The sequence below is a fragment of the Schistocerca serialis genome, chromosome 5, assembly GCF_023864345.2.
Source record: "Schistocerca serialis cubense isolate TAMUIC-IGC-003099 chromosome 5, iqSchSeri2.2, whole genome shotgun sequence".
NCBI lineage: Eukaryota > Metazoa > Arthropoda > Insecta > Orthoptera > Acrididae > Schistocerca > Schistocerca serialis.
In genome coordinates, this window is record NC_064642.1 from 600,124,464 (window position 1) to 600,148,977 (window position 24,514).

General features: G+C 43.2%; 1 protein-coding gene across 1 annotated transcript in view; it reads left to right on the plus strand.

The window, feature by feature from the left end:
* Positions 1-24,514, plus strand: part of LOC126480921 (alpha-tocopherol transfer protein-like) — a 127,954-nt gene that overhangs the window by 62,806 nt on the left and 40,634 nt on the right. Inside the window, exon 3 of the mRNA XM_050104330.1 lies at positions 10,971-11,130. Coding sequence (XP_049960287.1) covers positions 10,971-11,130 — 160 coding nt within the window. The remainder of the gene's footprint in view (positions 1-10,970; positions 11,131-24,514) is intronic.

The following is a 24,514-nucleotide window of genomic DNA, read 5'->3' on the forward strand; positions in this document are numbered from 1 at the left end:
GTAGGGTATGCAGGCCGCCCCTCCTCCCTACTACCACCGGGAGTCCGCTTCCGTCAACTGCTCCATTCTCTTTCCTTCCGCTTCCCTAAAACCTTCTTGACAACTTGGGGTACAGCACCGCCTTGGCTCCGTCCCCGGACCTTCCTGCTCCGTGACCTTTTTCAAAGGATGGTACCCCTTCACTTATTTATCGTCTGGCATTTTCTGCTCTATGTGCACAAATTAAGGAAGCCACATTTATTTACACTGATGGCTCAAAAACATCGTTAGGTGTAGGGAGTGCCTATATTGTTGGCGACACCCCAAATCAATTTCGGCTTCCCGACCAGTGTTCGGTTTATACTGCGGAGCTTTACGCTGTTCTCCAGTCTGTCTACTACATCCGCCGCCATCAGCGGATACAGTATGTTATCTGTTCAGATTCTCTCAGCTCTCTCCTCAGTCTCCATGCTCTTTACCCTGTGCACCCTCTGGTCCACTGGATACAGGACTGTCTGCGCTTGCTCCACCTGGGGGGCCTCTCGGTGGCGATCCTCTGGCTCCCGGGTCGCGTTGGTATCTGTGGAAATGAGGCGGCCGATATAGCGGCCAAGGCTGCAGTCTCTCTTCTTCGGCCAGCTATTCAATCGATTCCATTCGCCGATCTACGGAGCGTTTTATGTCGTCGAGTTGTTCTTTTATGGCACGCACATTGGTCGACACTTCCCCATAATAAATTGCGGGACATGAAAGCTCTTCCTTGTGCTTGGACCTCTTCCTCCCCAATGCGTCGTCGGGAGGAGGTAATTTTAACTAGACTCCGGATAGGGCACTGTCTTTTTAGCCATCGACATCTTTTAAGCGGTGATCCTCCCCCACTCTGTCCCCACTGCTCTCAGCTGTGGACGGTAAGACACCTTTTAATTGAGTGCCCCTATTTTACTCCGTTACGAGCCCGTCTCCAGCTGTCGCCTGATATTTCTTCCATTTTAGCAGATGACACTCGCGCGGCCGATCGCGTTCTCGAGTTTATTAGTGCCAGTGAAATGACGTCAGTCATTTGAAGCTTTTTTTTGGGGACAACCAACCCCTTTCTGTAGTGGATTTTTAAGCCTTCCTTCTGCTTTTAGTTTCTCCAATTTTTTGAGTTTCGTTCCCATTGCTGCTGGTTTCCATTTTCGGTTTTTTACTGTTTCCTAAGTCACGGACCTGGCGCTAATGACCATAGCAGTTTTGCACCCTAAAACCAAAACAAAATAAAAAACCTCGTCTCTGCTTCCTGATTACTTTTTATTCGTGGTATACGTTTCCTCAGGCAGTCATGAGAACACCAAAAACAGGCCACGTAAGAAAGAGCTGTTACAGTGATCTCGTCATGGCGCGTTCTGTACGAAGCTGTGTTCATCAGACGTTTAGTTCTTCTCATTCCGCAATGCTTTCTTCCAATAATATAACTGATTCTATTTCAGCGATCTCTGTCTGGATGCTGTGTAATTCATCATTAACATGATGTGACAGCAAGACTTCTTTGTCTTGTTACAGTTGTTGTGCGGTGATTATGCCTCAAACATTATCCTATACATATAATTTAAGTAAGAAATACATTATAATTAGTAGTGATTGTTGCAGAATGAGTTTTCTATAATGTGTATTTTAAGTCCTTAATGAAACGACAGAAAAACTTTGCACCACATTTTGATTTACATTCTTGGTGATTGTTTTAATTGAAAAACTTCATTCTCAATATTCTCTTGGCAATGGTTAGTCACTACATAGAACCACTGGTGTAATCGAAGTAAAAGCAAAGCTTCACTGTTGTAGCTGTTAAACTCACTGTGTCTCCCACTGCGAATGCAATATCTGTGCGATGTTCACTGCGTCAGTATTCCTCAAAGGAGCATTGATAGAGTAGACTGTGAGCCCACTGCTACTTCACGGCACGAAATCCTCACCTAAGCGGTGTACAACATTGTGACAGCACTCGAACATGGGAGATCTGCGCTGTAGTGATGGTCCATTATAAGGAACTACTGATGATGATCCCTATTTACAAATTATGGCTCGCAGGTACCCTAGAACGGAATGGAGGAATATACTCTCTTCATGGAGGAAGTTTTGGATGGTGTATTTATCCAGCTAATACATAAACCTCTCCACACGATCAATTTGGTCTCTACGCGCCCGTTTCACCCAACACACCATGGAGTACAAAGAAAGTGAGCATGGAACATGTTGAAAACAAGCAAGGTCGATGGTGTCTATTGCAAGAATTTACTGAACCGGTTGTGGCACGTGGCCACGTAAAAGTGAGTACAGAGTTACTTGGCCCCTATCTGCCGAGACGATCCGGTAGGAGAGGAGACAACCGTAGTGTTGGGATTCCCTTGCGGAGGGGGTAGCGCGGTAGTGGATTTGTGGTTCTTGCCTGGATGCTTGGGTTGTAGAATTAAAACCTCAAGCATCCAGACAAACTCTTGTCATGCACATCTTCTAAACCACATCTAGAGAAACTTCCTACCAGATTAAAACTATGTGCCAGACCGAGACTTGAACTCGGGATCTTTGCCTACCACGGGCAAGTGCTCCACCGACTGAGTCCAAGAGTGACTCACGACCTCTCCTCACTGCGTCACATCCACAAGTACCTCGTCTCATACCTTCCAAACTTCATAGCAGTTCTCCAATGAAACTTGCAAGACAAGCATTCCTGAAAGAAACGATATTGCGGAGACATGGCTTTGTTAAAGTCTGGGAGACGTTTCCAAACTGAAATTTTTACTCTGCAGCTGAGTGTGCACTGATATTAAACTTACTGTGAAAGTGGGAAGGTAGGAGATGAGGTGCTGGAGGAACTAAGGCTGTGAGGAGGGTTCGTGAGGTTTGTTTGGGCAGCACAGTCCGTAGAGCACTTGCCTGCGAAAGACAAATATTCAGAGTTAATCTCGATCCGGCATGTAGTTATGATATGCCAGGAGATTTCATATCAGCGCACACTCCACTATAGACTGAAACTTTCATTCTACATCTAGTGAGTCTACAAAAGATCATATTAACAAGTTATGCAAGTATGACTAACTGGAAACAATTTCTTATTATTAAAAAAAGCACCTGCTGGCATTGAAATTGCAACAGAAGCAGCGATTTATTTTTGTCTGACATGTAAATGCCGGCAGGTGTGGCCGTGCGGTTCTAGGCGCTTTAGTCTGGAACCGCGTGACCGCTACGGTCGCAGGTTCGAATCCTGCTTCGGGCATGGATGTGTGTGATGTCCTTAGGTTAGTTAGGTTTAAGTAGTTCTAAGTTCTAGGGGACTGATGACCGCAGATGTTGAGTCCCATAGTGCTCAGAGCCATTTGAACCATTTTTTTTTTGACATGTAAACCTTTCTTCCTTTCTCTTGTTGCCATTTTAAAATTAGCTTCTTTTGCAAAAACGCTGTAGGTATACACCATTTCATCTCACTATTACGATAATGTAGTTGTATTTGCGACAGACTACAGGCATGGTATGTTGCTAATTAAGGAATAAGGTCAGAAGCTCATGACAAGAATAAAAATAAACGTCTGATTCCTTCAGGTACATTTTTGTAAGCTCATGATAATTTCCATTTCACCGAGTGTCGATGGCCCTTGAAGTAATTACTCATTTTATTGAAAAAGTCCGTGTTACTCGTATATCACAATAGATACCAGAGATTTGGCTGTTAAATATATGGCAAAATATTCTCCGCCTTACGTGCTGCCATTTTCCAAAAAAATCGTTTCAGTATCTCGAACAGTTCGAGATCTCAGGAATGCTATGAATGTTTCACTATCACTAAATCAATAATTTTTTTGTGCTGGCAATGAGAAGGGAGGGCTCTACACATTTTCTCGAGTTTGGAAATAGGTACATATCTTACGTAAAATTTAAATAGGTCAATAACTATTACCATTAACGAAATGATAAACAGTTAACCATGAAGCTGATAAATGAGGCTATAAAACACGACAGAACAAAATTTGCTTCCGAAATGGTTTGAGAAAGACTACTGAGCATCTGTAGTGCAAACTGTTCCGGAAATGGAGCCAAAAGGAGGAGAGAATTTCGGTCATAGCAGATGAAATGTGCAGCTCAACAGGGGACAAAAAACTGAGGTGGCCGCCCCTTTGCACAGGGCGGATGGAATCGCCCAGAACTGAGAACGACAATGCATCTCCATGCAGGGGTCAAGTTATCTTACGAACAGCTCTACTAGGCATATCTCAGGGTATGTAGTCTCACGAATCTAGTAGAGAGGTCAGTCATGTTTGGGACAGTATCATGTACTGATGTCAGATGCGTTTCGTCCTTAATGGAGAGCGCCCGGTGGTGACGACGACTCGGGCGCCCTCTGAAGAACGCAGTTGCTCTCTGGGGTTTAAGTGGGTGGCGGTGGAAGGCCAGTAGACCGAGTAGAAACGCTGTTGTCTGTTCAGTTGCAGTACTTGATGTGTCGTGGCTCAGGGAGGCGATCTCGCCTTTGTCCATTGTGTCAGTCTGCTGCTGATGTACGGGCAGCAGCATCTGCCCTCGATGCTGATTAGCCGACCTGCATTGCTGACAGAAGGCTCGTGGCATGCGGTGGCCTCCTGTTGGCTGTGGCTGTACCGTCAGTGGCGGCCTACAATCGCACCAAAAGGTATTGGAACAGCTACATTTTAGTGGCTGTAAGTTAAGCGAACCATATATTTCAGAACAGAACCCAGACACGTGCCACCTTACATTACATAGGTTACAAATATGTCCAAATCACCTGTCGGTAAAGTAACATACAGTGTTATGAAAATAAACATCGCTCTTCTACATCCAAAAAAGTATTGGCACACGCGTATGAATTGGAGAGTGCGTTCGTTTTCTTCATTGATGTTCACCTTCTAATAGCTAGTGTGCATCCCTTTAGCGTCTATAACAGCACGTAAACGCCTAGGAATGCTTTGTATTAAATTCTGGTTGATGGCAGGGGTAATTTTCGCCCATTCCTCAAAGAGCCCTTTCTCCAAGTCGTTTTTACCGGACGGACTCCTTTTTCTGATTTATGTTTAAAGATGAGCCCACAGTTTCTCAATGCGGTTCAAATCAGGGCTCTGAGTTGGTGTTAGAACCCTTCTGGGGCCATTGTGCAGTAACCACTGCCAGGTTTTCATGGCGGAACACCCCAGTGTATGTACACTAGAGTGTAAATTACCTCGCAACACGTCGATGTATCTCATATGATCCATTGTACCGTGGATTACAGCTAGATTCCCAACTCTGGACGCCACTATACAGCCCCAGACCATGATACCGCCCCCATCGTGTTTGACTGTGGAATGCATGTGTTTGATGTCGAGGTGTGTATTCGGCTTTGGCCAAACTTTCTTTCTTGCATCAAATTCGAACACATTGAACTTAGATTCGTCGCTAAATATCACAGTGTTCCAAAACTCCATCGGCTTGCTGATGTAGTCCTTAGCAAACTGAACACGTTTCTGCCGGTTAATTTCCGATATGCATGGCTTTTTCCTGGGAGAACGTCCATGCATGTCAGCCTCATTCAACACATTTCGTGTAGTTTGAACACTAACCGTCTTGTTGGACGTTGTCTGAACAACCTCAGCAATAGTTGCGGCACTTGTAGCAGGTTCCTTCCGAGCAAGTGCGATGATACGGCGACGCTCTCGGGTTGTAAGCACTTTTGAACGTCCAGGACGACACTTATTCACTGTTGTTCCATTCTCTTTATATTTATGAATGATATCTCGTACCGTGGTGTATCTAACAGACACCTCTGCTCCGATATGTCGATAGCTTCTCCCTTGTGAATGGAGCAATACCAATCTCTCTCTCAACGCCACTGAACGTTCCTTTTTCTTCGGCCCCATGCTGACCACTATGGCGCAATACAGCAACATACCAGCGACTGGGCCGTCAACAACACGCAGTGTCTATTGCGTCAGCAGATGGCGTTTCGGTACCTCAAAACCCAGCAATATACCGAGAAGCCACGCTCTGTGCCAGTAATTTTTGTGTGCAGAGGAGATACATATTTGCCCTTAACACTGCATTTCTTTGTTAATAGTAGGCACTGTGGGCAGAATTGTAATGTCTGGTATGTGAGGTAGCACGTACATGTGTTGTGTACCGGAAGGTGTGGCGTTTGTAACCAGCAGCGATAAATACGGACATGTGCCAATACTTTTTGGTGCGATTGTATTTCCTTGGGCACTGTGGAGCCCTGGTGGCCTCTCGACTCTACGTGCGTCTTCCTCGGTGGCATGTGGGGACAGCTGTGATTGGCATTCGACTCGCTGCCGGTGCAGACGGCACCAGGTGTGGACGGCAGTTTGGTGGGTTTGCGGCACCAAATCCCGTGAGGAACTTGGTGGCGGCTGTAGCAGGCACAGCCCAAGGCGCTGCCCGGGTTTCTCTGCGCCGGGCATGGCTCTCGGCGTCTTACTGGTGCTGCTGCACACTGGCAGTGAGCGAATCAGAATGCTTCCGCCCCAAAATTCAGCTACGAGGTACATTTCTCTAACTTAATAAAATCAATGAGAAAACAGTCTAGATCGCGAATGAGGTCAGTTGGCTTCAGCTAATGGTGCTGTCTGAAGATGGCCTAAACCGGTCACTCTTAATAAAATACTCATCGCGATCTTCACTGATTTTTATATTATTTACAAGGATCGCTGTTTCACAAAAATGTTATCTTTCACTGAAACATAGTCCGTACTTACGTCGCCTATAATAAGAGACTTGCCTTGTGTGGTGGTATTTGACCCACTTGCTAAGCGCCATTGCCATTGGTGGTCCAGTTTTCTGCTGGACATGGCTTGCCTGTGTCTCAAGTCGTAGTATACTGACCCACATGTCACCACAGTTGTGGATACTAACCTGTAGTTACGAAATGGAATACTTCCAAGCGGCTTTCTCTTTATTTACTTCGCGCTAAAAAATCGATTGTTGAGATTACACAGTAGATGATAAGACAGGCCAAAACTTTTTAGCTCAAAACACCTTACTATTATGTTTCTTAGGGTGGGAAATCCGAAGATGATACTGAAAAAAGTGTATCACCCCCAACTTCTTCACATTTTACAGTTAATATATTTAAGTAAGAGATTTTTAAATAATTTAACAACTTTTATATGTTTTTGTTGTGGTCTTCAGTCCTGAGACTGGTTTGACGCAACACTCCATGCTACTCTATCCTGTGCAAGCTTAATGTTACTTATAATCCGTCTTGATTGCAAAATTTTTTATTCATATGACCGGTTTCGGTTCGTTCAGAACCATTTTCAGATCTGTAACGATAATGATACTAATTTACTATTTCACGGAAGCAAATCTTTTTCATCCTATCTAATCAACATCAAATGTACCAGAACGTACCTGATATTTCAGTTACAGGAGTAACCCGTCCAAATCCAGCAACTTTCACATGCTGCGTCACATAAAATTGGTTGGCAGAATGCACGTTATTTATAATAATTATAACACTATTACCGACAGGTGGCGTCCGGTACATTTGTTACTTTCCATTTGCACATACTGTATTCAGTAGATTTTTTTTGATTAACTTTTATCTTCAAGAATACTTATTTAAAATATGTAGATGTCAAGGTCAAAATCTGTACTTAACAAAATTAAAAAACAGTAAAATTATCATTTTTATACGATCTAAAAAACATAGGGCGATTTATATATCTATGGTGTTGGTGTGGAATTGTTGTCCTCTGCGGTCTGCTTCCGTGGTTCCCGCCATTTCGGTGTTGTGCCGCGATTCGCTCAGTTGTGTGACGTCCATCGCCGTGGGCAAGAGGGCCGCGCAGGAGGGCCCCGTCAACGACGCCGGGCGCTGTACACATCTTCCGGCTCCTCCGCAACGCACCATTTCCCGTCGCTTGGCCTGGACCTCCACACGCAACAGTTATCATCTTAGTAAGTCATCATAAATGCTAATAGCAGTCGCGCGGTTCTGTACTGAAACGCCTAGAACCGCTCGGCCACCACGGCCAGCGACATCGTCATCTCGGAAACCTTGGAACAGCATGCCAAGGATGATCTAAATATTTTACGAAGCAGGAGGTAGACCATCGTTGGTGGGGAATATTAGGCAGTAACAGAATTTGATTTTACAGATATGGTAATATGTGAACTTTCGAACGTAGAACATTTATTTTGAAAATTAGGTTCATGACTTACGGCAAAGATATTTTCTAGTTTAATGAAGCGTTTTCTTTAGCTACCTGATCTCTTTGAGTCTAACTTCCACACGTTCCAAAGTATGGATGTGATGCAAAACGTTTTCTTTGTTGTGTTCATATAATTGGGAAAAGAAAGCGATAACAATGACTACCCCCATGGCTCAAAGCCACTCAGCGTTATCAACCGCATGGTGCTACCAGTTTTATATCAGTTGTGCGCCTCTGAAACAAAAGTCGCTAGATTTCTTCATGAGATCAATGGGCTCCAAGAGTCTTATGCTATAACATGAAAATTGTCATCAACTGCTGAAGATATGTAAGACTCGGGCACTACCCTACTGTATTGTTACGGAAACATTTATTGGATGTTTTAGATTATGACTCCTCTGACCTTAGGTGTACGATTAATATGTCCCTCGTATTAGTCTATTTTGTAACAACGAAACACGTTATTTCAAAATGTACGACGTAGGGTTTCATAAGAAGTTCAGTGGATAAAAACGACGTGCCTGGAAAGTGGTTATAGCGGAAAATAGAGTAGTTTACTGTGTCTGCTGTCATAGTATCCTATCAAATGAGATATTTCTTGATCTATGGTTTTATAAATGGAATTGGATAGCCCTTAGTAACGGTATAGCTTGTTGTGGGTTGCTGTGAAATGGACAAAACATGAGGCTGGAATGGGCCTAAAACTACGATTGACAAGCAGATGGCACCCACTCTGCTAGGAAACTGGGGAACGGGTAACTACAGAAAGCATTATGTAGCTGCGTTACTCTTTGTAGGTACTGTCAAAAGCCGTTAAATGTGCATTTTATAATAATAAACATAGTCCCCTCTGTAGCTCAGTTGCAACAACAGTATCAGCATACCAGCAATAGCCAAAGCAATGATTCCATATCTAAAACAGTAATATAAGTGTCTGCAGCTCATGAGACACCATCTTACATTTTAGCAGACAGTCGTGTTAGCATTGCCCTACCGCACACATGTGAACTGTGATACTTACCAGATTTGTTTTTGGAGTCATAGCCATTATCATGGAGTCCCCGGCAATGTGTGTGTGTGTGCGTGCGCGCGCGCGCGCTGAGTTTCTTGTACGGTTCTTAACAATTTGAACTATTTAACGGAGAATGGTCGTAACTGAAATTTGTTTTGTCTCGGATGAGTACCATAACGTTTACACTGTGAAGTAACTTTGCGTCAAGATAGTTCCTTTAGAGTTTCACGCTCATATTCATCGGTCACAGACACAAAAAAAGGAGCTGCTGCTACCACGATGATACGAGTACATTGTGTCTGTACAATCGGTAACAATCTTCGTTGTGAAAATAATGCTCAGTGAATGTGAAAAGGTGTTACGTGTGTAAAGTTAAAATCTTCTCGATTGTTAGCCCGCGTCATATTTTCTTCTAAAGTAATCGACGTTTCGACCCATCTGCTGGGGTCGTCTTCAGGATGTACTGTGTCGACTATTGCTAGAATACTGTCAGAGATCAGTGTAACATTCTCTTATAAAGGGGACTTCCCCCGATTTTGTGCTGGAGAAGTGGGAGCATCGTTTAAAATTCTCGTAGCTACCATTGGTGGGCCATCGTCAGAGGCTGTTACTCCCGCGCTGATGCAGAATAAAGGGCGTTATTGGCTGAACCCTTATGGATAGTACTGGTGGACGATCGTCATTGGATAGAAAGGCTCTATTCCACATTTACGCTGGAGAAGGGTTATTGGTTGAAATTCCTCCTACTGCTATTGGTTGGCCATCATCAACGGCTAGATACGAAACGAACAGAGCAAGAGAGGGGGAATGTTTACCAAAAATGTTATTGTCCGTCGAGGTGACTTGCAGCGCGTTGTTCGTATTGCTCGCACACCGCTGCCGCATATTTACTTCCTTGATGGCGGGGAGCCACGCTAATAAGAATGACGAGATACAGCCTTCTCACTCCGTTAGGTTACCGTTCGTTTCTGGGGTCACCGACCGCATAAGCAGAATTTTAAAGAAAATGTTATCCAGACGTCTTTCTTTAATCAAAACAAAATAAAAGACTTTTCCGGCGGATCCACCTGGTTGCCTCCACAATGCAGGCGTCTATCAAGTGACATGTGGCTGTGGCAATGCGCATATAGGCGAAACGGGAAGAACGGTTAAAGAACGCATCAGGAGCACGAACAGCACATGCGGCAAAAACAAAGTATAAAATCGGCAGTTGAGGAACATCATGAGAACTGTGGCTCAGGCATAGATATTAATATAGTACGTGTGCTGGCTGAAGAAACCTACATTTATACAAGAAAGGCCCAGGAAGTGGTTGAAATTGCCAAGAACACTTGTAATTTCTATAGAGGGGACGGCTATAGCCTTTGGGCATCAGGGCTCCGCGGCATCAAGGAAGTAAATATGCGGCCGCGGTGTGCGAGCAATACGAACAACGCGCTGCAAGTCACCTCGGCGGACAATAACATTTTTGGTAAACATTCCCCCTCTGTTGCTCCGTCCGTTTCGCATCCAGCCAATGATGATGGATAGCTAATAGCTTAGAAGGAATTTCAACCAACAACCCTTCTCCAGCGAAAGTGTACACTAGTACCTTTATATCCAATCACGATGAGACACCAATTATATTCATAAGAGTTTCGTCCTGAAGAAGATCCCAGCAGAGGGGTCGAAACGTCGATTACCTTAGAAGGAAATATGACGCGGCCTAACAACCCAAAAGATTTTAATTTTAGTGAAAAAGACCACGAAAGTCTGCAGACTAACATGTTACATGTGTGTTTGTCCAGATGAGGTTCGGCTGGAACGGCTGTACATCAACTGCAAGTGCAGCCTGGAGCGCACCAAGGTGGCGCTCGACGCGTACTTCTCGCTGAGGAGTCGCCTGCCGGAGTTGCTGCAGGAGAGGGACCTGCTGCGGCCCGACGTGCAGGCCATGGCCCAACACGTGTGAGTCACTCACAGAAACACGAGACGTCAAGTCGAACGGTGTTCCTTACAGCATTGTTATAACTGTAACCATTCCTTCCCGAACACTAGGGCTGTTGATAAAATAACGATATATACACTACTGGCCATTAAAATTGCTACACCAAGGAGAAATGCAGATGATAAACGGGTATTCATTGGACAAATATATTATACTAGAACTGACATGTGATTACATTTTCACGCAATTTCGGTGCAAAGATCCTGAAAAATCAGTACCCAGAACAACCACCTCTGGCCGTAATAACGGCGATACGCCTCGGCATTGAGTCAAACAGTGCTTGGATGGCGTGTACAGGCACAGCTGCCCGTGCAGCTTCAACACGATACCACAGTTCATCAAGAGTAGTGACTGGCGTATTGTGACGAGCCAGTTTCTCGGCCACCGTTGACCAGACGTTACAATTGGTGAGAGATATGGAGAATGTGTTGGCCAGGGCAGCAGTCGAACATTTTTGCATGCAGAAAGGCCCGTACAGGACCTGCAACATGCGGTCGTGCATTATCCTGCTGAAATGTAGGGTTTCGCATGGATCGAATGAAGGGTAGAGCCACGGCTCGTAACACATCTGAAATGTAACGTCCACTGTTCAAAGTGCCGTCAATGCGATCAAGAGGTGACCGAGACGTGCAACATTGGCACCCCATACCATCACACCGGGTGATACGCCAGTATGGCGATGACGAATACACGCTTCCAACGTGCGTTCCCTGCGATGTCGACAAATACGGATGCGACCATTATGATGCTGTAAAAATCTGGATTCATAAAAAAAAATGACGTTTTGCCATTCGTGCACCCAAGTTCTTCGTCGAGTACACCATAGCAGGCGCTCCTGTCTGTGATGCAGCGTCAAGGGTAACCACAGTCATGGTCTCCAAGCTGACAGTCCACGCTGCTGCAAAAGACGTCGAGCTGTTCGTGCAGATAAGTGTTGTCTCGCAAACGTCCCCATCTGTTGACTCAGGGATCGAGAAATGGCTGCACGATCCGTTACAGCCATGCGGATAATATGCCTGTCATCTCGACTGCTAGTGATACGAGGCCGTTGGGATCCAGCACAGCGTTCCGTATTGCCCTCCTGAACCCACCGATTCCATATTCTGCTAACAGTCATTGGATCTCGACCAACGCGAGCAGTAATGTCGCGATACGATAAACCGCAATCGCGACAGGCTGCAATTCGACCTTTATCGAAGTCTGAATCGTGATTGTACGCATTTCTCCTCCTTAGACGAGGCATCACAACAAGGTTTCATCAGGCAACGCCGGTCACCTGCTGTTTGTGCATGAGAAATCAGTTGGAAACTTTTCTCATGTCAGCACGTTGTAGGTTTCACCACCGGCGCCAACGTTGTGTGAATGCTCTGAAAAGCCAATCATTTGCATATCACAGCATCTTCTTCCTGTCTGTTAAGTTTCGCCTCTGTAGCACGTCATATTCGTGGTGTAGCAATTTTAATGGCCGGTAGTGTAGTTATTTTTATTTGAATATCGATGTGTAACGCCGATTATTTTTCGTCGATGTTTCGATATACAGATATCAAATGGCAATATCTAGTGCTGATAATTTTAATTTGTTTTTTTTTTCGCTATTTTCGGCAAGTATTTGACGTTGTTCTTTTGAAATTGTTGTAGAACTTAATTTTACTTTCACTATGTGAAGGAGTCATACTACTTTTTAAGCTTTCATCATGTCCAGTCTTTCTCTTTGACTGTGTGAAGCAAGTGTAGGTGGCACAAATATAGTAGTCAGATTGCGCTGGGGGGGGGGGGGGCTGGTAATGGAATAACAAGGTTTCCGATGTGAAGAAATTGGGTTAAAAAAACAATTTTTAACGCAACTAGTGTGTTATTTCTTTACATCGCCATTGTTCAAAAACAGCTGCTGAAATTGATGAACAAAACTCTGAATGGAAAGATTGGTCTTTGCTGTGGGCGGAGATGTGTGAGGGGAAATGCTGACGCAATCGGCTGTCGGCGCTACCTACAGAAACTGTGACGTTTAGCTTCACGACTCATTTTTGACACTACAACTACTAGGTTGTTAGCGTTGGCAGAAATTAAAAAACAGGACGGTCGAAATGAAGTGTTCCGGACAAACGCGATACTTGACCAAACCGAACGACGGACCCATCAGGCACCTTTTATTGTGCCACTTACAAGCAGACACCACTGTTAGCAAAGTGGTTGTCGCCAAGCATGAATGTGCATAGTTTCTCTTTCAATTCTTCCTCTAAGAGGGATAGGCAGGCTGCTCCCTTGTTGATGTACAGAACTTCTAGTAACAAAATCAATAGTTAAAAATACAGCTCTAAAACTGTAGTATATTTACAATTTGCAATCGTTGTTTTTGTAGCCCGGTACGCTGACATTTTTCCGTCAACACATCGATACGTCGAGAGCCGATGATGATATTTTTTTAAATATCGATATATCGTATTTTAGATATTTTTAAATATGTCAACAGTCCTACCGCACATCAACTGTAGATGAAGTATTGTAAGCCGTACGTTGTCTATTTGTCTCCATACGGGATGACAATTATTGAAGTGTATAAAAAAAAAAAACGTAAATTAGTTAGAAACTACGGCGTGCACACACTTTACTGAACATGTAAACGTCACTTCAGATATTCCTGTTTAGGTTATGTCTTCTTCGATATGCCTGCATCAATACGATGATGTGGCGCAGACGAATAGCGAAATTCTGCACGACGCGTCGAAGTGTCGGAACATCCATGCTGTCGATGACCTCCTGAATGGCTATTTTCAGCTCAGCAATGAAATTGCGGTTATTGCTGTACACCTTGTATTTAACATAGCTCCACAAAAAGGAGTCACATGTGAGCAGATCCGAAGCATGTGGCGGCCAATCGAGGCCCATGCCAGTGGCCTCTGGATACACCAGAGCCAGAATGCGGACCCCAAAGTGTTCTCAAGGACATCGCTCTCCTTCTTCGATGGGGTTGAGCTCCATCTTGCGTGAACAACACCTTGTCGTAATCGGGGTCACTTTGGATAATGGGGATGAAATCATCTTCCCAAACGTTTATGTACCATTCGGTAGTCACAGCGCCATCAAGAAATATCGCACCGATTGTTCCATGACAGTGCGTTTCACACCATTCAGTCACCCGTTGAGGGTGAAGCGGCTTCCCGATCATGAAATGCGGTTTCTCAGTCCACCAAAAGCGTCGGTTTGGCTTACTGACGAACCCAGAAAAATGAAAGTGGACTTCGTCGCTAAAAAAACCATAATGCTCATACTAATTCACATCATGCGCAGCGGGCAACCGTACAGTTTGAACGCCCTAACGCTAACCATTCAGAAATTAAGATGACTGTGTCTCATGTAATTCAGTAATTGTCATCCTGTACCTCCTTCACTGGTTGTAGGATCCATTAATTTAGTTTATATCACATTACGTTTTTGCCTGTTTTCAAATCTGTGGGGCAACAGCGATACCCAGATGACATTTCCGCACAATCTGAATTTTGTTTTTAATTTTTACGTGTCCTTTCTGGTCAGCAAATTCCAACTCCGTGTCTGTTCACTGTAGCGCATAAGAACGTAAGTTCAGCTGAGTGTTAGAAGGGATTTCTACTTTACGTTGCTGAAGTATGGCAGGGTGCTTCCGTTAGCTTTCGTGGTACAATAGTGAGATGGACACGAAAAAAAAGAGGAACGCCAAACGACATACTTCTGTGTGGCCTACATGACTCGTAGGTCGTCCATGTAGTGTTGGAGAGTTACGGAGATAATGAAGAATAACGTCATTGTTGATTATAGTCAAAGGAAAGCGGGCAGCGACTGGGAGTAAATTCAGTGCTGAAGTTTTCAGATAAACGTCGGGCGCTGCACAAATCAGGTTCTTGTCTGATGAAGTGGATAAATGATGGAAGACCGCAGAGGTTGCTGCCGTATGGACCTGCACCAGCTTCAAACAAAATTGGTAACAGACATGTAATCGTAAATGTGATTAGCGGTGATTTCTAGACCACAGGTTAATTGATAGCTTCATGAGTATTTCATTTTTCGTGGAGAATAATTAAATAATTAGATAATTTGGACTCATTCTTTCAGTTAGTGTGAATGTCCGGTTTTTCTTGCAGAAAGACTTGGTTCCCAAACGATCCGTCCCGTTACTAACCACCAAAGCTTTAATTAGTGGAGCTCCAACTTGCCTCCCTCCGTTTGTCTCTTACGTGCTCTGTAGGCTTCTTTCCTAAAGTATCAGAGTTCAGTTTTGGTTTACATGAATTCCTTTAACAGAGCATGCCTCGTTTTTGTGTGATTAACATCCTCTCCAGTGTAGAAGCTGTCTCCTCATTACACGGAGAACGCCGCACGCTGAACTTTCTACCACTCACAAGGGAACCTCCCCATCGCACCCCCCTCAGATTTAATTATAAGTTGGCACAGTGGATAGGCCTTGAAAACTGAACACAGATCAATCGAGAAAACAGGAAGATGTTGTGTGGAAGTATGAAAAAATAAGCAAAATATACAAACTGAGAAGTCCATGTCCAACATATGCAACATCAAGGAGAGGGTGAACTCCGGAGCGCCGTGGTCCCGTGGTTAGCGTGAGGAGATGCGGAACGAGAGGTCATTGGTTCAAGTCTTCCCTCGGGTGAAAAGTTTAAATTTTTATTTACAGTTTATGTCACAAACTCTTATGTTTTCATCACTTTTTTGGGAGGTGATTATCACATCCACAAGAAAACCTAAATCGGGCAAAGTAGAAGAATCTTTTAACCCATTCGCCAGGTGTACAAGTTAGGTGGGTCGACAAAATATTCCTGTCATGTGACGCACACGCCGTCAACTGTATCGTATGGAATATATCAGACGTGTTTTCCTGTGGAGGAATCGGTTGACCTATGACCTTGCGACCAAATGTTTTCAGTTCCCATTGAAGAGGCACGTACTTTCGTCTATCAGTTGCACGGTTTTGCGGTGCGGTCGCAAAACACACACTAAACTTATTACAGTGAACAGAGACGTCAATAAACGAGCGGGCAGATCATAACTCTGCGAAAATAAAGAATGTAAACTTCTAATTCCAGGGAAGACTTGAACCAAGGACCTCTCGTTCCGCAGCTGCTCACGCTAACCACGGGACCACGGCGCTCTTGAGCTCTCAGTGTCCTGGATGTTGTCTGTCTTGCGCATGGACTACTCAGTTTGTATATTTTGCTTATTTTTTCATAGTTTCACACAACTTCTTCCTGTTTTCTCGATTGATCTGTTTTCAGTTTTTCAAGGCCTATCCACTGTGCCAACTTATAAGTAAATCTGAGGGGGGTGCGATGGGGAGGTTCCCCTGTCAGTATTCACTCAGTTGTGCATGCGTAAGGGGCAATTAGATGAGCCGGCCGATGTGGCCCTACGGTTCTAGGCGCTTCAGTTCAGAACCGCGCTGCTGCTACGGTCGCAGGTTCGAATCCTGCCTCTGGTATGGAAGTGTATGACGTCCTGAGGTTAGTTCTAAGTCTAGGAGACTGATGACCTCAGATGTTGAGTCCCATAAGCTCAGAGCCTTAACGCAGTTAGATGAAGAATTTTCTATTCATTTATTGTCAAATACAACGTAAAATGGTCAAGGTAATATCAATAAATGTTGCAGTTTGCAATGCTTCTTTTAAACTGACAGTTCCTCTGTTCTACGTAGATGTAGTCGGTAACACAAATCAGAAAGTTGTCAGTTACAAGCAAAGATCTGGTAGTCGTCTCCGTAAGGCTTTACAAAGTTAGCGTTACCCACGTACAGCATTAGATTAAGATTTCTGTCCTAAATTCATGGCTTAAATGGTTCATTTTTCTGTGAATAGAATCCCGTATGGCCATTAGACTTCCCGTTGATGAGCGATTCAAAAGGATGGGATGTCTGATGACGGAAGAATCTGATACACTCGTGTAGACCAGTAATACAGTTTTGTCAATTATAACCCAGACATTTTCCCCATTTTTTACTACCGTTAGTCTTAATAACTCAACAAGTACCTTTAAGCAGGAAATTGGGTAAGCTTTCTCACGGGCTTTCAAATGAATAAGAGTATGTTGATTTTTTTAAGAGAAATCTTTTATTTGTACAAAATCAAAGGTCAACACGTACTTGGTCACTTACAGAAAATTGTCATCCAAGTGACGGGCATTGTCTCGAATACAATTTTCAACTCTTCGCCGGAACGTGCTCACAAATCGGGGCAACAGGCGTTGGTTAATGGCCAATCAAACACGCCTCTGCTTTAATGTCAGCCTTCCATTCCATTTAGCATTTGGGTTCGATGGCACAGAAGCTGTTTCAAGTACCCTGACAAGAAGAACTCACATGGACAAGACTGGGAACTTAGTCCACGACTCGTCGCCGAAACGAGAAATGAGGTGTGCAGGGAAATTGTTCCTCATAACTGGATGTATTTGCAGCGAGCGATGTTGCAACATCCTGCTGAAAATAAACGCTTCCTCTGTTTATCCTTTAACTCCGGAATTCTGGTAGAAAGAACTGTCGGTGCTACACCAGCAGCAGCTAAGGCAAACCACCCAGTCACCGTGCAGAGGTAAGTCTGATCCACTTAAATGAAAATCCGTCTCATCGCTCATAAACATTATTTATTGCATTTGGGCCTCCTTCAAAGATCGCGTAAAAATGTATACCAACCTCATTATTGGAAGTCCCTCCTAACCTTGATCTGGTGGACGCCCAGAGTAATATTTTTCTCAGACACACGGCGCATCCATAGACAGTTTGTTTCTTGATGTGCTAATGATCTCGGACACCTGTCACAATGCCGACGTGTCCACACGTGCCCGCCTTTTTTGTCCAGCTGTGCCCGCCGTTTCATCAGGACATAGTTGCTTCCTCTTAAAAATATTTCCTATTCTGAAAGCTGTAACCTATCACAAGAGTATATTGCGACTTGGGTGGAGCTTTGCGATGAAATATTTGCCGTGATGCAACGACAGACCCTCAGCATTTAGAACGAAGGCATCGTACGCGGAAACGCATACTCTGTCTTCCACTATTCCAGTGTTAGTGAAACGGCGGACAGTTCCGAAGTGAATGACGTATGCACCTCTCGCTTTCACCAATGATTTTCACATACTGTCCAATACAAAAACATCGGTGTGTGGGATGTACGATATCGAAATTTCCACAGCGTGAATTGTTCCGTCTGCCTCTTGAGTTCGATGAGCAGCGAAGACGCTCTTGTTCCTGGTAAGCTAAGCTGTGACTGTCTGCTGTTATTTGGATTTATTTCGGGTCCTCTTCTAGTTCTACCTTGTAAGACACCTAAAATAACGAGCTGTACTTGAGAAATGATGGATGTAAGTTTATGTAAGCTGCCTCTGTCGTGTACGACGCACAATTCCTTGGCATATTACAGTGATTTTCTTTTTACTAGGCCTTGTCCTACACGGTGTTTGTGTTGTAAATCACATCGAACGCATTCTTTTAGATATTTCAAGGTTGTGGTTTTTCCCAGTGAACTAGCATCATTGTGATCAAACAAAAGTAAGTCTTTCCCCTTGCTTGCGGCAATAACTACCAGTATACTGAGTCGCTTTACAGAACGTTGGTTCTCTGCATCTCTTTCTGCGATTTACTTCTATCTGGCTTTGCAACAACCCTACACCAATAGCACCATCTACGAACACTTTCCTGCGTTCTTCTCGTATGAGCAGGAGATCTAAAGAGATTTTCAGACGGACAGCTGTTGCGATCTTAGCAGAATCCAGGGACCACATACAGGGCACCATGGCGCACTGTTTGAAACTATGGAAGAATTCCTGACTTCTGATTTGTCTGCACTGGCAGAATACTTCCGTAAATGGGGGCTAAAGCTGTTAATACAGAAATGTCTTCCTTCTACCTTAATAACAGGCAATCACTAGAGATCTGAATGTCTGTGCAGATGACACACATAATAGCCACAAGGAGCCAAAATATATGGGCTAGATAGAACTGTCTTTCGAACTGAAGATGAGTGCAAGAATTAATCTCTTTCAAATGTGGACTCACATCACGATGATGCACAGAGAGTGGTATACTCTGCGGTGGAGTACTGTCCTCAGGTGTTTGAACAGCGCTTATGTAAATAAAATTGCTCTCTAACTTAATAATACTAGGCCTATAGTTTCAGGAGCAATTAAGTCTTCTCCCATCAACTGGCTACCTCTACTGAGTCATATAATCTCCTTAGATCTGCGGAGGAACGATGCTTTGATCTTTGTAAATTCCGAACTGTGGGTACATTTTAACCTTCCTGATTCCATCGTCAATAAAATTCATTAAAGACTTTCTGATCTTGTACTTGCAAACAGAATTTAACATCACCAGCTCCTGGCGGAGAGAATACCTCCAAAATGTCCCAACAAATGTCATTTCTTACCTTGTAGTACTAAGAGAGCTCCCGTGCTTGACCACCCCCGAAAAATATATTCAATTTTCTAGCGACGGAAAACGGTAAATAAAAGATGAGCAGATTGACTTTTTACATGGAGGATGCTGTCCTCACCAGCGTAGGCGGGGTAGCACCGAGGCAGAGTATCCAAAAAAACCACGGAAGATAGCAGTGCCACAGCACGTACAGAGGTTTATGAGGTATTTCTGATAACAACCCCGAAGGCCAAATTATGTACAATTAGATGTTTGCTCGGGATTAAAAATAAAGTGATTCGATATTGCCGGCCGGTGTGGCCGAGCGGTTCAAGCGCTTCAGTCTGGAACTGCGCGACCGCTACGGTCGCAGGTTCGAATCCTGCCTTGGGCAGGGATGTGTGTGATGTCCTTAGGTTAGTTAGGTTTAAGTAGTTCTAAGTTCTAGGGGACTGATGACCTCAGATGTTAAGTCCCATAGTGCTAAGAGCCATTTGAACCATTTGATTCGATATTAAAATTTACTTAGATGCCATAGGACAAATAAATCTACGGACAGTCTTATGGAGTTTCCGACAACTTACTCGAGTCATTAATGAATATTATTTATAGTAATGGTACTATCACTGTTCCTAGCTGTACGTGCGAATTTAATTTCACATCTCACGATGTTTACCCTTTAATCCAACCACGAACCTTATCCGACCAACGGAAAGATGCTGTTTTCGAAACACAAAATAAGCGAAAATGCTCCTGTTTATTAAAAGACTCTGAAAGTGGAGCACCACCTGCCTTATTCTGCCGTCTTTAGCGTCTTCAAAATTTTCCCAAGAAACTGGCGTGTGAACAGACTTGTGCTCTTTTTAACGTGCAACTCAAACTCCCACAAGCCACCCTAATTGTAGCTCACTCACATCCATTACTACATCGCTGTAAGTCGCTCATAACCATCCACTCCCACTTGCCCATCTTCATTCACTCACTCACTCACTCAAGCCAACTCACTGTCGTTATTTCTCAATATCTCTCTAACTGCCACTGTCTGATGTATCATAGCCGCTGTTCCACTAATTTTGTCTCACTCCCTCCCTCTTGCTCTCTCTTATTGCTCTCATCTCATTCAGTCCTTCCTATTATTATCTTTTCTTACTGACACTATCTCTCTATTGTTGTAACTGTCGTAGACTCTCTCATTGTCACTGGATCTCACCTACTTTCACTTTCGACTTCTCTTTATTCGTCTCACACTAGCGCTGTCTCTTTCACTCTTTTCCTAGCACCGTTCTGCCATTTTCAACTATGTTCCACTACCATTTCTAATGTTACTCCAACTGCAGTTCCAGCTAAAATACTTCTCATTACGAGAATGGAATACATAGCTTTGAACCGTCGAATCTTCTCCTCCACTAACGTTCATTAGGGGACGTATATTGATTTGGCTGGATTTCGGACGTGATGAAAACTTCGATCTTAAAATTTTCCAGCACACTGATGAATCTTTCAACACACTGATGAATCTTTCAACAGCCGATGTATTTTCCATAAGCATTCCCACAGATGTTCACAAGTAAACTGTCTTCTGTCAGAATGACTAAGAAAACATCAACTGTTACAGACTTTGCGTCCTGACATTGGCCAAACTGCGACTTACTCCAAATACTTTGCACTGATCGATATATACCCTATCTTAACAATGGATATTCTTAGACCTATTGACAAAAACAATTACGTTTACTAATTTTATAATGAAAAGTTAATGATTTACAACAAAATTATAGTACAGTGTTAAATGCAATGAATGATTATTCATTCTGAATAAATTTCTAAATACTTGGTGCAGAAAGTTGTTTATGAAGCTACAATAGCAATGCCTATTGTAAAATCATTAATTAAATCTTGTTTTCACATTCAGTTTTATCCCTCACATTAACTGATGTATAGTACAAAATGCCAAGATGGAATTCAGGTTGCCCGCATCTCGTGGTCGTGCGGTAGCGTTCTCGCTTCCCACGCCCGGGTTCCCGGGTTCGATTCCCGGCGGGGTCAGGGATTTTCTCTGCCTCGTGATGGCTGGGTGTTGTGTGATGTCCTTAGGTTAGTTAGGTTTAAGTAGTTCTAAGTTCTAGGGGACTGATGACCATAGATGTTAAGTCCTATAGTGCTCAGAGCCATTTGAACCATTTTTTTTTTAATTCAGGTTAAAATTCCGTATGACAATTTCGTATTATCAAAAGGCTGAAAATCGATAGTGTTTACATCAGAATGTTAGAGAATCGTTAGTGAAAAAGTTAATTACAATTGATCTACTTGGTTTTTCGATACTGATATGATACATAAAGTGCACAAATCACGTTAAATACATCATATGAGTGATAAATGTTCCAAAAGTCTGTCTCATCGGTAAGTTGAAATTTACGAATTTACCAAATCAATTATTGGTTTCAGTACAGCATAGATATTTCCTTGTGTAATTTCTGTAGGAATATAATAATGCTATGACGAGAGTAAAATTATAAATCTTTCTGACATTTACGACAATATGTTAATCTACAACATCAGGTTCTAATTGCAACTTTATGTTAATTACAGTGAAATGATCTGACATAATGTTACTCATCTTGATTCGGTATGTAGGTGAACCATACAGATTAATTTGCTGATACGAATTAAGAAAAAACGTACTTTGTAAGTTTAGTTCATCACCTATTTTGTATCGGGTACCAGCTAATCTGCTAATTTTTTAATGGTATCGAAGCATTCATCAACTACCTTATACTTAGACCTATTACATACTGCCTCCCTCTTTTTCTCTCACACTGCCTCTGTCTCCTTCCCTCTTCCTATACCACATCTAATGTCCACTATGTTCCATTATTTATTACTTTTCCGCCTCTTTACCATCGGCACTGCTACTTCTTTTTCAGCATAAATAAAGCACAAATACGTTCGTACGCCAAATACTATACGGAAACTTTTAAAGGTTGTAACGAAGGTGTATCAAGGCGGCTTGTACCCCACTTTAGAGTCAGCCTTTTAATATACGGGAGCATGTTAACCTTATCTGTCCTCCGACAAGAACATTTTTTTTCCGCTGGTTGTCTTCTTTTCCCTGCCAAAACAGGCCACGTCACTCATAGGAAAAGAGCTTTGTGGTTCAGTAAAATTGTGATACTTTACTTGCATGAGATTGAAATAACGCAAAACTGTATAATTTCGCACCTCATACCGGATTTTACATACACCACAATTTAGCAAGTGCTTTAGTATTACAATAACATGGGGTCCCCGATCCCTTCTGATGATAACAGAGACACTTTAAAGCATATTTATCCGTACTACATCACTTAATAACCTACGTTTCCGCCTCACACGGAATTTTACGTGCATATTTTACTTGTACAAGTAGGGTAAATTTTAATCTCTGTATCTAGGGAACGAATAAAGATATAAAAAACATTTTCAAGTTTTTTAGAGATCGGGATATTAGCAATATACCGTAAAAATTTCAGCCATTTGCTGAGCACAGCCATCTTGTAATACGCGGAGTGGTTTTGGTACTCAAAATCGTGATTTGCGAGTTCTCAGGAAGAGTCCCTTAACTACATGGTTACTCCACAAACCTTGTCAACGCGCACCGTGAACCACATCTAATACAAACAGAACTAACCAATTTGCTTCATTTAGCTAAGCTGGAGGAAGTGTTCAAAAATGGCTCTGAGCACTATGGGACTCAACATCTTAGGTCATAAGTCCCCTAGAACTTAGAGCTACTTAAACCTAACTAACCTAAGGACATCACACACACCCATGCCCGAGGCAGGATTCGAACCTGCGACCGTAGCAGTCCCGCGGTTCCGGACTGCAGCGCCAGAACCGCTAGACCACCGCGGCCGGCTGGAGGAAGTGTGTCATATTAAAACTTTAACCGTATACTGTCGGACAGTTACAGTAGTACGATCTTTCTGTTGGGTATACGAATGCATCCTACCTCAATGGCTACCCACAGAACTTGACGCTATGTTTCCGTCACCAGTAGAATCAGAAGTAGGAGCCCCTGATGAATACCATGCATGGTGTTCCGGAACGTAACAGGTATCGCATGCTTTCACAAGCTTACGGGTATTCGAGGCGCTAGTATTTTGTTCACTAGCTAAACGCGAAACATCTAAAGCTGTCGGCAATGAAAGAGGGGGCGCTGTACATAAAAGTTGTGATCGTCACTGAGAAAACTAAGACACAGCGAGACAATTCGACTGCTGTACCATTTATCACAAGATTTCAAACGACTACTACATAGGAGTTTCTTCCTAAATTCTGTTCTGCGTAAGTGTTACAATCTCCTATGTCCTTAGTTTCGTGCTGCAGAGGAGTCAGACAATAATTGTATAAAACCTCCCAGTTTGATTCAAACTTCCAGAAGAACGACATGTATTAAATGAGTGCATCATTACACTACATTAACCCATTTATAAAACACATGTTATTCGTGCAATGAAATTTTCTGTCATATTTTTCGTCATGTTTACATCACGCATTGTTATTTCTTCGTATTTCGGCAACGCGTTGCTTTGTTTTATGGGTAAGCCCTGCGGAATAGAACGTTAGTTACGCTGAACAGACTGATTGATGTGGGATGCTGTAGATAGTATAGAACTGGTACCATGCTGTCATGTGACCCTCCACAGGTGACGTAGGTCATGGCAGTGAAGTATCGTCCTGTACCAGTCAGTTGTAAGGAGTCAGCTCTGCATTATAGGTCAGCGCAGAGACGTGACAAGTAGACAAATTGAGTTACCGTGTTTGGAGATGCCCATGAACATAAAGTGAATAAAGTTGCCCGATTTCTTTGTGTATGAACGTGGACAGTCAAACCTGTGTACAAGGAATGCCATACGACTTGGAATATTGTAACATTACGTGAGAACTACGGTCGTAAAATATTCTAATAACCGTGTGTA